Below are 13,617 nucleotides of genomic sequence, written 5' to 3'. Positions count from 1 at the left end.
AGAAGAGCTGCTCTGGGAGGAAAAAAGCCATCACAGCCCAAAACTGTTCTCCCTCTAGCAGGCACCATGTGTACAACAGCAGAGGTTGCGTAGTAACGGCAGCAGGAAGGCGTCAGCTCTGCCCTCCTCGCTCCCCGCAGAGCGCCGAGAAGAGCGAGGTACGTGTCGGCAGCAAAACCGGGCTCTTAAACTCTCTAAACTTTCCTTTCTGCTTACCGAGGAGCACATAACGGTTTCAAAGCCGTGCAAAGCAGAGGCTGCTTTGTGGGGCGCTGCTGGTTGTGCTTAATGGAACTGTTGTGTGAGCCAGGGGGTGGGGCGTTCATAGGGAGAAGAAACTGGGGGAGACACTAAGATTTTGGGAGTAAGGAAGGGAGGCAACTCAGTACGAACTCTCGGCACTTCAAAACCTTTTTCTCTCTTCAAAACCTGCTCTGTCTTGTGGAAGTCTGAACGAGCCGTTACTGCGGATAAAAGTACTGGGAAACAAAAGGGAGACAGGGAGTAGCCGGCAGCCGGAGGAGGAAGCCAGCAGGGCGATGACGAACGCCTCCCAGCCCCAGACAGACGCCGCGATGTGGGACGGGTGCGCGGGCAAGCTGGTGGCCACTGGGGTGTCCGGGGTGCCGCGGCACGGCGGGGGGACAGAGGCGGGCAAGTCAGTGCAGCGGCAAAACTCCGATGCGGCCGTCCTCTATGGCGCTCCTGGTTTTGTTTCAGACAGCTTAGAGGAGAGAGAGGCCTTTGCCTGTGAGGTGCAGCTCGTGTGCTCGTCAGCGTGTTGCGCTAATGAGGGAGACAGAATAGGAAAGAAGATGAGTCACGGGTAGGACTGGTGAGGGATGGACGGGGGAAACATCCCAGGCCCTCCAAGCTGGAGCTATCTGCAAGCTGGAAGTCAGGGAGACAACTTTGTTGTTATTCCCGCTTCTGAACTTCCCGGACAAGCACAAGGGAGGTCCTGTCTCCCGCGGCCAAGGCTTCCCCCCATGTTGCCTCTCCCCTGGGTGACCTGCATGCATCCCCCTTACACTCTGGATCCCAGCATGGGGCAAAGGCTGCCCTCGCAGCCCCGGTGGGACACCTTCCCATTTAACATTTGGTCCTCCTATCCCTTTCGCACCCTTTCACTTACAGGGATTTCCCCTTCTCCTGTTTTTTTTTCCAGAATATCCCAGTGCTCCTGCTGTGGGGGGAGATAGGGGTGGATGGGAAAAAGGGAAGGGGGGAAACGGAAAGGGAGAAAATAGAGGAGAAAGAGAGGGAAGTGGGGAAGAAGTTTAAAAAGAGGGGATAAACAGGCAAAGAGGAGAGAAAGGGGGAAAAGGGAGGGCAGAAGGGGTGGAAAAGAAACAAAAGAGAGAAGGGAAAAGGAAGGAGGAAAGGGAGACAAAACATGGAAAAGAGGAAAGCACAGGAAAGAGGGAAGGAAGGAATAAAGGAGAGGAAAGGAAGAAAAAGAGGAAAGGAAAAGGGAGGGGAGGAGGGAGAAAATGGAAAAGGGAGAAAGACAAGAAGAAAAAGAAGGAAGTGGAAAAAGCACAAAAAAGATAATGGGGAAGGTGAAAACAAAAAGAGGGAGAAGGAAGTGAGGAACACGGGAAAAAGAGGTAAGAGGATATAGAGGAAAATGATGAAGAGGGGAGGGGGAAGGTGGAAAAGGAGAAGAAAAAGAGGGGAAAGGGGAAAAGATAGGTGGAAAAAGGAGAGAGGGAAGCAAGAAGAAGACAAGGAAAAGGGAAGAGAGGTAAAGGTAAGAAGGGGGAAATAGAAGGGAAAGGGGCAGAAATGGTAAAGAAGGCAGGAAAAAAAGGAAAGGAGGAAAGAAAAGGGGAGAGGAGGAGGAGGGCAGAAAGGGAAGACTGCCGCGCTCCGCTCCTCCCCGCTCGGCTCGGCTCGGCTCGGCTCGGCTCCGAGCTGTCCGCGCCCCGTAGGGCGGGACCGGGGCGGCCGTCGGCGGCTGCGCGGTGCGGGGCAGGAAGAGCTGCGGCAGGAGCTGCGGGGAGAGGGTAGGAGTGGGGGCCTGCGGGGAGGGAAGTGGAAGCTCAAACCCGGGGCAGCTCCGGTGCGAGAAACATGGCAGAAGCGCTGTGAGCAGGGAGGGCAGCGCTGTGCCGGTAGCAAGAGGCCAGGAACAGCCGCGGTGGCCGGTGTGCCCGCCGGGTCGGACCGAGCCTGTGCTCGGAGATGCCGGTCTCCCGTTCCTCGGCTTACGGGAAGGCGCAGGGCTTCGCGAGGGGGGAAAAACCCCAAACTCTTGTTTGGTCTGAGCGTGGTAAACCAGGGGAAATACAGAGAGCAAACTCCTGTATCCCCGGGGGGCGTTTGCTCGCTAGTGTAACCGGGCACTGCTGCCCCACTTCTTCACACTGGTTTGGGTCTGCGCTGATTTTAAACACCACGTGATTCAACCCGCCTTACACGTGGGGTTGTGTTGTGGACCCACCGAGGATGTGTCCGTGATTTCCAGCAGCGTTTTGCTGAGGGTTTGAAAGAGGAGAGGCCAAGAATACACATGAGCTCTGCTAACACTGGCCTCGGTGTCCTGCTTTTCTTCTTGTGTTTTAGGAATATGGCCTCGGTGCCTCCCTGCTCTTGTGGCAGATCGCCTCCCCACATGGATGTGGGATTTGTTGTGTGTGAAACATGATGTGTGCGCTGACACCAAGCTTATGTCTGTGAAAAGCCTAGTTTGGGATAGCCTTGATTTTATGGTAGCAGTAGATGGCTGAGGTGGGGAAGAGAGTGGTGAAATGCAGTCAGTAACGCCTTGGTGGGGTTTTTTTGCTGTTCACATTCCGATGTGGTAGCTCAGGAGACTTTTTTTTTTAATATATAAATATCCTGTAGTCTGAGTCATGTTAACACAGCCAAGACACCAAGACTGCATTTTGTCACCCACTGGAGCACTGCCTTTAATGCTATCCCTTGTCAACTCAGCCTAGAGCTCAGCTATCTGGAGCTGCTCTGCAAGGTGCTGTGTTTGCATCAATTCAGAAATGCAGTTTGACTTCAGAGTAAGCAAGTGCTGCTTATCAGTTTCTCTGTGCTTGCCCAACCAGAGTGACTTTTCAAAGCTTGGCTGTCAGATCATGGAGGAGCACTTCTCCCATCTGCCTCGGTTCCACCTCTCACATAGAGATGTGTGGCCAGCAGGGTTTTTAATCCGAGCCCCGGCAGTTCTCCAGCTCATAGAATCATAGAATAGTTAGGGTTGGAAAGGACCTCAAGATCATCTAGTTCCAACCCCCCTGCCATGGGCAGGGACACCTCACACTAAACCATCCCACACAAGGCTTCATCTTCCTTGTTCTCTCAGAAATACCCTAACTTTAAGTATAGCTCAAGGTCCCACAGCCAGTCAGATATGCCCCACTGGTAATACTCAGTGGCTGTGTGGCTCAGTAGTGTAATAGTGAATGAGTAGCACCAGTGCCTCTAAAATGCGCATTCTGGTTAAGCTCCCTTGGAGAGGGAAGGGGAGTGTCTTCTTCTCACACCAGCAGCCTTCAGATAATAAGCTGTTGCCATATTTCTCCAGGTTCCATGTACTTTTTGCCTCTAGGGAGAGGGCCTTGCTGAGCCCCAGACAAAACCACTCCGGTGCTGCTGGCTCCTACTAGTGCTTGCAGCAGGCTGGTGTTGGAAAACCACCTCTTATACAGTGGCCGAGAGCTGGGGGGGTTGAAGAGGATTGATGCTTCTCAGACAATGAAAAACAGGTTTTGATTTTATTTATATTTTTTTTAATTTATTTTCAGGTCTTATCTCAGCTGTTAAAATGGAGCTTGACATCCAGTGTGAGGAGATGAGCCCATCTAGATGGGCTGAACTTCTGTCCACAATGAAATCCTGCAAAACCATCAGGTAGTAACTAGCTGCATATTATCTCTTCTAAGTAAGAAATACTGTGTTTCTCTCCCGTTTTCTTCAGCTGCAGAACTGCTGACGTGTGACTTAGAAATTGCCCAGTAACAGGAATTATTCTTCCTATTTTTTTCCAGAAGGTTAATTTAAATGGGAAGGGGGGAAACCACTCTCTTGCAAAGTTTTTCAACTACAGATAAGCATCCTTTGGTATTAAGTAATGCTGCCCTTGTTCTAAGGCATGGGAAGAACTCAGCCAGGTAATGTGGTTATCTAAACATTTGATGACCGCTTGTAATTCTCTCTTTCACTTTCTCCCTTTCCCTCAAGAGAGGGAAGACATCTCTCTGTGCTCATTAGGTTGAACACTCTCAGGGTTGCAGGTCAGATGCTGCCAAGTAACTGTTAACTTAATAGTCATGCACAAGCTACAGCTTTTAATTCTTCACTTGGACTTCTAAAGTACTGGCAGGAATTGTTCACTGGTGTTGAACATGATGCCATAGGGAGCCCAGTCTTCTTCCCAGAGGGAGGGAAGGAGAATCCTACTAGAGCCTCAGTTTTCATAGTGTTGTCTAAGGAGAAGTGACCAGGCAACTCTTGGTAGTCCTGGCTGTGGCTGTACCTGTACCTGGGGCTTGACACCTTCCTTTTGCCCCAAGTCTTTTCTGCCGCACTGTACGCCTCCATGGCTTTGTGGGCTCCCAGGCCTTTCCTTGGCTCTACTTCCAATTCAACTCCCCCCCCTCAGTTTAGCAACACCTAGGAAAATGTCCAGTGGGAGAAGCCAATGCAGTTTGTGTACTGAGAGTCATGCTGGAGAGAGACAGTGCAGACTGGTGTGGCTCACCTACCTGAGACAAAACTGCTGATGGCTGAAGATCCAGCTTGGCTGGTGTCAGGGCAGAACTAGTCTGACAGCCTGTAAGCTGGCCTCTCATTAGAGGCTTCAGACACCAGGTAGTTTGTCGCTATCAGTGCTTAAAAGAAGGCGCATCGTCCAGCTGAAGTCCTGCCAAGGGAAATGACTTGCATCATGTGCCCTCTTCTGCACAGCACGGAGGTCTGGGGGCTGGGGATCTGTTGTCCAGTCTCTGTGGTAATGCAGCCGTGCAGAGATAGCACATCTAGATTTGGGCCATGCATCGCCCAACAGGCCATGCACATACTTATGGAGGCATCGAGGGACTGCAGGGGAGTAAGTTGCTCACTTTGCTTTCACGGACTGTGCTCCAGCCAGGAAGAGCAGAGCAACCCTAAGGACTAAAGTGCCCCTTCTCTCCTTCTCTTTCAGGTTGGATGACTGCAATCTCTCCAGCAATAATTGTAAAGATCTCTCCTCCATCATCAGTACAAATCCATCCCTCACAGAGCTGAAGCTGAACAACAATGAGCTGGGAGATGAAGGCATTGAATACCTATGTAAAGGGTTGTTGATGCCAAGCTGTAGCCTTCAGAAGTTATGGTAAAGCCCCACTGATTGTTTTGCTCCAACATGCTTGCAGTCTGCTGCAGGTGATGTCATGAGGCAAACTAGTATGTGACGGTAGTAAGAGCCATGCCAGTGCACCTCATCAGTTGCCTAGGTCAGCTGGTTGGAAATACCCAGATGTTTTTATGTAAGTGATACATTTACTGTAAGACTCCAGACCATCAGTATGTCTTCCTTTGTCTTCCAGCACCAAGAGAAGGACAGGTGGGGTTTTCCCAGCCAAGTGAAGGCTTTCTGGAGGCTTTGTTTTTTAGAAGAGGCAGCTGAGTTATCTGTTTAGGCCAGTTTAAACAAAAGGATGACCACAAAGGGGCCCACTCTGCCATTAGCATGTACCTGACGTTTTCAAAAATGCATTTTCGGAGGCTTTTCTGCCAGTTACGAACAGTGTTTAGCATCTGGTCCAGTTTGCTCGCTCCTTTCTCTAGGAGCCAAGCAAAAGGATGTTCTCGTGAGCCTTTGCATTTCAAGAGCTGTCAGTCTCTCTGCTCTCTACCAGACTGGCTGTGCCTCAAGCCTCATCTCCTCACTTGGGCAGGGGCAGCTTGGTTCAAGACAGCATGTTTTGCAGAGGGACCAGGACCACATTACAGTTATAGTGGGCTTCCCTCAGCAACCACAGTGCAGGAGCTTTAGTCAAAGCCAGTGGCTGCTGCCCCTGCTCCTCAGTGACCCACAAAGAGATGCTGCCTTCTCTGTCCATATGCCTTTTGCAGTGTACTGGAGTCCTCTAGATTCTGAGGTGGGTCTAGGATCTTCATGGCACCACCCTGTAAAAATAATTTGCCTTTTAGGTCTGATACGCCTGCTTCAGAGTCCCTGTGCCCCAGCAATGAGGACTTACTGACAAATAGAGGGGGAGTTGACTGTGAAGCTAATCAAACTGCAACTTTCTGATGGGCCTTCAAGAAATAACCACGATACTCTCTGCTGGAAGACTAACACAAGTCATTTTTTTAGAGAGTTTGCCCTAGCTTCAGGCTTTTCCAGATGCTCAAGTAACAGCCTGGATTAGGCTGTTTCAGTTCCGTAGAAACACGATGTTCCGTTTTTGGGGTTCTGGTAAGGTGCCTTAAGGAATAAAAGAGCAACCAAACACAAATCAAATTTAATAGTACATGCCCAGAACCTCTGCATTGCCATAAAGTCTTGTCCAATAACTCTAAACAACCCATAGCAATACTAGTGTGGTTCCTACGTTACTTCTCCCAGCCTGAGTGCTGAAGTATCAGCTTCATAGATCCTTCTTGTAGTATACCATTAAAATTCTAATGATACCCAGATTTAAGCCAAGTTGGACAAGATTTTCACTTTTAGCTAGTCTGGATCATATTTCCAGAGATGGCAAGAAATAAGATGCCATTGCCCTCTCTCCAGGATAAGCCTCATGATGATTAAAACGCTTTATAAAGCAGTTGCAGTGCTACTTAATGTAGGGTGGAGCCTTCTTCTGCTAGAGGTACTATAAGAGTAATTACGCTGAAGGAAGCATGGGAGCTACAGGCATAGTAATAGCTGATCAGATATGTTGGCACATCTGTAAAGCAGCAGTGCTAACCTGGATGTGCTGCCTTCTGGAGCATTAGGCACTGTCAGTGCCATGGAGTCCTTCCCAAGATCAAACCTCAACACGTGCACCTCTCTGAGAAGAGCCACTGTAATTCCAGGAGTGCATTTCCCTCACCCTGGTTGCCTCTCTCCTTCAGGCTGCAAAACTGCAATCTGACCAGTGCCAGCTGTGAGACACTCCGCTCCGTCCTCAGCGCACAGCCGTCCCTGACAGAGCTGCATGTAGGTGATAACAAACTGGGGACTGCTGGAGTGAAGGTGCTGTGTCAAGGGATGATGAACCCCAGCTGTAAGCTGCAGAAGCTGCAGTAAGTAGTCACTGGGTTGTTTTGATCATCAGACAGATCGTGCTTGTCTTTCCCTGGAGACAAGCAGGAGCTTTGTTGCCAGATATGGATTTCTTCCTGTTTTGTCTGAAACTGTGTAATGTTTATTCATGCTGGTAGGTCTTGTGGGTTTGTAAGAGCTGGGTGTCTATTCCCATAGGCTTTGTTTAGCACTCCTGGCAGTGGTGGCTGTTAATACAAGACCTCTCAGACACCCAGGGAAGGTCTGGTTCTGCTGCATGTGGTCCTTGTTTTATGTCTGAGCAGGATCCAGGCCTATTCACAGTCCCCAGTTATTCCTGGGAAGGCTTGGTGGTGATGCTGTGTGATGTGTTGCAATGCAAAACTCAGTCGTGTGTTCCAGGCAACCTGTGCATTGGTGTAACAGACGACTAGTGTAAAAATGGGATAGGTACTTAGTCTTGCTGGGGTCCCTGGGGTCTCATTTAGGAATTAATGCTTCCTGAAATGAACAGGGATGTGCTGTTAAAAACTCTCATAGTTACCTCTGTTTCCATGTGTTGCCTGGTCTCAGCTCATGCTGGCATCTTTTCTGCCCTGGCTAACACACACTTTGCCCAGCTGATGCCTTGTGGATAGCAGGATGTGGTGAAGACAGTTGTTTTACCTCTGGACTTCCTTTCTTCTCGCAGGCTGGAGTATTGTGAACTCACAGCTGATATTGTGGAAGCTCTCAATGCTGCTCTGCAAAGCAAGCCCACCCTGAAGGAGCTCAGCCTGAGTAACAACACGCTGGGAGATACAGCAGTAAAGCAGCTGTGCCGAGGACTGGTGGAGGCAAGCTGCAACCTAGAGTTACTACAGTAAGGAAAAGCTGGCCGCCTATAGCTGGAACTAGTCCTGCTGCTACTCATACCACCCCCAAGACAGGAAAAATTATTGTCAGGAATGCTGAAATTCAGGGCAGTTTTTTTGCTGGCTCAAATTTCTGTAGTTGGAAACTGCAAGCAAATGTCTGGGGCTTTCATTTGGGGAATTTTTTGTCCTTATTTTTTCATAGCACGGGATTCTGAGCTTACTCTTGTATCTTTAGGTGCAGTGTGAGCATGTACCCCAGGTTAAACCTGCAGTGACAAGGGGTAACTGTTAGCCAGTATCTCAGAGCAGAGGAGCAATCATCCTCAGTGGCTCCAGTTCTTACCCCTGAATTACCAGCCAGCTGAGTATATATATTTAGATCCCTTTTTTGCTTCAAGACATTGGCCTCGTGTGTGGGTTAAAGCCCCTGAGGGGGTTTAGGGGAGAAGCATGATTCATTTTATCTTGTCCCTGTGCTTCAGCAGGGGTTGGGAGCCAGGTACTCACTGTGTGGTACAGCCAAAAGTTCATCTTAAAAAGGACAATGAATACAAAGAGGCAGTCTGGTGAAACTGCTCCTTGCATTAACAGATGTGAGTGGGTGAGTCAAAGGGCCCTGCAGCCTTGTGGAGTGCAGGAGCGGTGTGTTGCCTCACTCAGACCCCACCTAGGATACCTGTATCTGAGTCTTGCAGGGTCTAGCAGTGTCCAGCAAGGAACCAGCCTATAGACACTCCTCATTCTGAACTGGGGGTGTTGGGCTGTATCTAACACCGCATGTCTGCAGCAGCAACTCCAACTGTGCTCTTTTCCTGCAGCCTGGAGAACTGTGGCATAACCAGCAATAGCTGTCGGGAGATAAGCGCTGTTCTCAGTAGCAAGTCGTCACTGATAGATCTCTCTGTGGGGGATAACAAGATCGGGGACTCCGGTCTGGCTCTGCTGTGCCAAGGATTGATGCATCCTAACTGCAGAATCCAGAAGCTATGGTAAGGGTAGGCAGAAATCTCTCTTGCTGCCTCTGAGTGATCTGCCTGGTGCAGCTGGTTTGCTCCTAAGCAGAACGTTTCTCAATTACACCCCCTAGTGAAACAAGAATGTCTCTACTGGAAATTTGTTCTCAGAACTGGGTGCCTGACACCATCTGAGAGAAGAACTGCACTGGAATCGCTTGGAACAAACTGGGGAGAGGGGGAATTGAAATGGGTGATGGCATTGTCTTGTTCCTGTCGAGCTATCTTTCTATTAGAATTGCATGACCCTGTTTCTTTTTTGTGAGCTTTTGGTGCAATGGATAGAACGTAAGGAGAAAGCCATGTGGTATGAAGCAGGAATGGGTTTTGTAAAGCATAAAAGAAAATGACATGATGTAACAAGACATTCAGAGTGCTAAAACAGGACTCTGTTTTCTATTCTTAAGTCAATCTTTTGGGGAGAAATAATACTTTGTTCTTCCGTGTAGGTTATGGGACTGTGATCTCACAAGTGCTAGCTGTAATGATCTCTCCAGACTCATCAGTACAAAAGAGAGCCTCACAGAGATCAGTCTGATAGACAACAACCTGAGAGACTCGGGGATGGAAATGCTGTGTCAGGCGCTCAAGGATCCTAGATCTAAACTCCAGGAGCTATGGTGAGCTGCTGTCAAGTTTCACATACCCACTGCCTTTGGAGACAAGAAAGATGCTGGTGAAGTAATGGCCACCAGATAGATCCTCAGTTGCAATGGGCTCCACACACAGCTTATGCCAGTTGTTACCTAAAGGATTTAGACTTAAGGAGCTGAAAGGATTTGTATTCCTAAACTCATCTGTGGGGAAGATCTGCCCCATGCTCATCCTGTTGTAAACAACAGGAGACCAAGCGTCACTTGTGGAGCTTCTGGCTAATATGTTTTACACTGCAACAAACAGCAACTAAGAGACTTTTGAAGTTTGAAAGTCCTCATGTAATAGCAAATTGAGTGCTTTGATCAGATATCTCAGGTCCTCCCCTGGATTCAGGCTATTTCATTGATGAGCCAAAAGAAGGTTTTAAAGACATAAACCGTTCTCAGCATCCTCTCTGCTGACAGCATTGCCTTTTATGCTGGGACGGCATGGTTTCACATGGACAGGAGAGGAAAATGTTCTTTCACCTAGAACTTGAACAAGCAGCACTGGAACACTCCTAACCTGCAGTTTCAGCTCCTGCCCCAGCTGGGTTCTTCTCCTGCCCTGGTGGCCTGGGAGTTGATATGGTGCCTCAGGAGTGCACAGTGGAGCTGAGAGCAACTATGAGAGCAGCACACATCATTCCTGTGCTTTATGGGCAGGTGCCTTCCCTAGGGGTGTGCTCCAAAACAGACATCCCAAATATAGACTGGGAGAGGTGCTGTTTAGAAACGATCGAGCTGACAGTGGGTTGAGAGTGGTGATTGTAGGAAGGCTCTGGTTCCTCTGGTCCCACTGTCTGGGCTCCTATGAAGCAAATGTGAAGTGAATGGTGCCTCATACTCTCTAGATCCCCCATATAGATCTCATGTCACTTTTGCCTTGCAGGGTTAGGGAGTGCGGGCTCACGACTGCTTGCTGCAAGGCTGTCAGCTCTGCTCTCAGCGTGAACAAGCACTTGAAAGTACTGCATATGGGTGAGAACAAGTTGAGAGATGCAGGTGTTGAACTCATTTGTGAAGGGCTGCTGCACCCCAACTGCAACATCCAGTCCCTATGGTAAGGTGCACCCTCAGAAATGGCCTTCTCGCTGTGTTACCCTTCCAAGAATAGCATCTAAACCCTATATATAGACCCTATATATCTAGGATCTAAAGCAAAGGGTGGGGAGGCTGCAGAGATCTTGCTTTGCTCTGTGAACTGCTCACCACAGAGCTTCCTGTGCCCTTCTCTGAACTCACCCTCAGGACCTCTCTCACATGTGACGCTGAGATGGAAGAGCTGCTGGTCCAGGTCTGGCACGTTAATTCTCATGCCTGCCAGTCACAGTGCAAAGCCTGACTGAATTCACCAGTTGCCTCTTGCTTTCCATACCCTCTATGGGTGCCAGCATAAGTGCTGGTCCAGCCTCACCAGCAGGAGCAGGAGGATCCTGTCCAGCTGGAGCATCCTGTCCAGCCCTGTCATGGGACTTGCCTTCTCCATCTGCCTGTTCCCTTCCAGGTGGGCACCAGGCTCTGGACTGGTGTGGCTGTGGCCTGCAGTGGTGCTCAGGGCACCATGCTCATGCCCTCCGCATCATTTGAGAGAAGCTGGAGCTGTGCTGCAATGCCTGAAGCTCACAGTGAGTGAGTTGAGCAAGAGATATCAGTAACACTTGAAGTCTCTGCCCATAAAGATGTGTTTGATGACCAGTTAAAGCTACTTGTTTCTCAGCTGAGAGGCCTCACTTTCCCTTTTTAGAGAACTGGCTGCAAGTTTCAAGTAATAAACTTCAGAGGAACTTTATGATCAGTTGAAACCAAAGAGAAGATTGTGCATGATGTTGGAGTTCACAGAGTCATGTAATTATGGAATTGGTTGGGTTGGAAAGGGCCTTAAAGCTCATCCAGTTCCAACCCCTGCCATGGTCAGGGACACTTTCCACTAGACCAGGTTGCTCAAAACCCTGTCCAAGCTGGCCTTGAACACTGCCAGGGATGGGGCAGCCACAGCTTCTCTGGGCAACCTGTGCCAGTGTCTCACCACCCTCATAGTGAAAAACTTCTAATATCTCATCTAAATCTACCGTCTGTCAGTTTAAAGCCATTCCCTCTTGTCCTGTCACTACATGCCCTTGTAGAAAGTGCCTCTCCAGATTTGTTGTAGGTCCCCTTTAGGTATTGGAGGACTGTTATAAGATCTCCCCACAGTCTTCTCATTTCCAAGCTAAACAGAAGCTGGGAATATCTTCTTAAGAGTCCTTCTCCAGCTGAAGCCACACACCTTTGAGCTTTAGGGAGGACTTTTAGGTGTTCAGCAGTCACAATGAGGACAGCTGTCTCTGCGGGAAGACCATGGACCAGCCCCTGCTGATGCCTCAAGGATGCCTTACAGGAATCTGTGGTCCATGCTAGGGGCATCTGTGCTTGCTGCCTGGATGTGGGCTGGTCTTTGGAGCCATTGCTCACTGCAGCTCCCCCTCCTCTCTCTGCAGGCTGGGTAACTGCGATGTCACATCAGCCTGCTGTGCAACCCTCGCCACTGTCATGGCTACCAAGCAGTGCCTTACAGAGCTGGACCTGAGCTACAACCCACTGGAAGATGAAGGCATTAGGAAGATCTGCGAAGCCTTGAGGAACCCCAGCTGCAACGTGCAGCAGTTAATGTGAGAGGTGTTTGTGGTCCTGCGTGTGTTCCCCCGGCAGGTGGTGAGCTCAGGGAGGGGATGCAAGCACCAGCTCTCTAGGAGTTGCTCTTGAGGGCAACTGGTGGCCTAGGGAGGGGGTGGAGGGTCAGGTGCCATCTGCATGTTGCAAAACCTGTCTTGTCCCTTCCAAGTGACGTGACCACAGTGCTTTGATCTGCTTTGGTCCATAGGGTCCAAAACCAAGGAGAAGGTGATGCTGGGGAGGGAGTAATATGGTCCTATCCTGCAAGGCGTGTTTCTGGCTGTTGGGCCAGTCTCTTAAACCTAGATAGGGCCCTTTCTGTTGTACGATCTTCCCATACTAGCCATTTGTGCATCTTTCTCTTTCCTTAACGGAGGATGCTCACTAAACCAGCTTACCTTTCTGTTTGGGTTAGTTTGTACGACATTCTGTGGAGTGCTGAAGTGGATGATGAACTGAGAGCACTGGAGGAGTCCAAGCCTGAGTTGAAGATCATTTCATGAGTGGTGACTGCCCAAGGAGAAGCGTCAAAGCAACGTCCTTGTCTTAACCTGAACTTTTTTATTCATCAAGCTAAATAATTTAATAGATAATTTGCTTGTACCAAAATACTTGTGGATTCCCTGAGTGGTTGTCCAGGGAGCTGACAAACCTTCTGTGCATCTCTGGATGTACTAACTCCAAGGCTCATGAAAACATTGTTCATTTTCACTGCAGCATTACTGTCCTTGAAATAAACAATTACTGGGCATCTTCTAGAAGTGGGTCTTTGCCCTTTAGGAGCTCATTAATCTTGTAATCCCTTCTAATGCATTAGTCAGGCTTTAAAAAGAGCTCCTTTCCAAAGGCAGGAGGAGATCTACCTATTGTATTATTACTGGTTGGTGCTTTTACCAGATTGCTGGGGAAGGCTCTCCAAAACCCAAGTATTTTCTAATCTAAAATGGAGCACTCCCCTGCCTTTCCCAATAAGAGTTTTTGGATCTGATATATTCCAGTATCGGCCAAGACAACAGAGAAGGAGGAAGTGAGCAGCTGTTCAGCTCCATGATCTTTTTAAATTGTTATCTCTTGAAAAGCAGTTTTCGTACAAACAAAAGATGAGTTTCTGCTAGTACAGAAAATGATTAAATGGTTTGGTTTGTGTGCCGGGGCAGGTGCGGTTCTAGAGGAACTATAATAAAGTCTGTTTGCAAATAATTAAATGTGTCATTTTTCAGCTTGTGAGAAGAAAATGAAGA

At 49.0% G+C, this 13,617-nt stretch overlaps 2 protein-coding genes across 4 annotated transcripts; one reads left to right on the top strand and one right to left on the bottom strand.

Moving 5' to 3' along the window:
* Positions 1–24: 24 nt before the first annotated feature.
* LOC136017478 (proline-rich protein 36-like) lies at positions 25–2,619 on the bottom strand. The gene is made up of 3 exons (XM_065685794.1): positions 2,422–2,619; positions 1,136–2,266; positions 25–786 (listed from the first exon to the last, which is right to left on the bottom strand). The coding sequence occupies exons 1-3, from the start codon at positions 2,617–2,619 to the stop codon at positions 286–288; spliced, it is 1,830 nt and encodes a 609-aa protein (XP_065541866.1). The 3' UTR covers positions 25–285.
* Positions 74–13,581, top strand: RNH1 (ribonuclease/angiogenin inhibitor 1). Of its 3 annotated transcripts, none has more exons than XM_065686812.1 (10): positions 74–158; positions 3,762–3,867; positions 5,162–5,332; positions 7,066–7,236; positions 7,908–8,078; positions 8,892–9,062; positions 9,536–9,706; positions 10,614–10,784; positions 12,202–12,372; positions 12,792–13,581. In XM_065686812.1, the coding sequence occupies exons 2-10, from the start codon at positions 3,782–3,784 to the stop codon at positions 12,877–12,879; spliced, it is 1,371 nt and encodes a 456-aa protein (XP_065542884.1). In that variant the 5' UTR covers positions 74–158; positions 3,762–3,781; the 3' UTR covers positions 12,880–13,581. The 3 variants fall into 3 exon arrangements, with proteins under 3 accessions (XP_065542884.1, XP_065542882.1, XP_065542883.1); XM_065686810.1 differs by lacking the exon at positions 74–158 and adding an exon at positions 1,931–2,009; XM_065686811.1 differs by lacking the exon at positions 74–158 and adding an exon at positions 2,143–2,163.
* Positions 13,582–13,617: the final 36 nt, after the last annotated feature.

The sequence above is a fragment of the Lathamus discolor genome, chromosome 6 (assembly GCF_037157495.1).
Source record: "Lathamus discolor isolate bLatDis1 chromosome 6, bLatDis1.hap1, whole genome shotgun sequence".
Lineage (NCBI taxonomy): Eukaryota > Metazoa > Chordata > Aves > Psittaciformes > Psittacidae > Lathamus > Lathamus discolor.
Note: the sequence above shows the minus strand (reverse complement) of the source record. Positions and strands in the feature narration are given on the sequence as shown.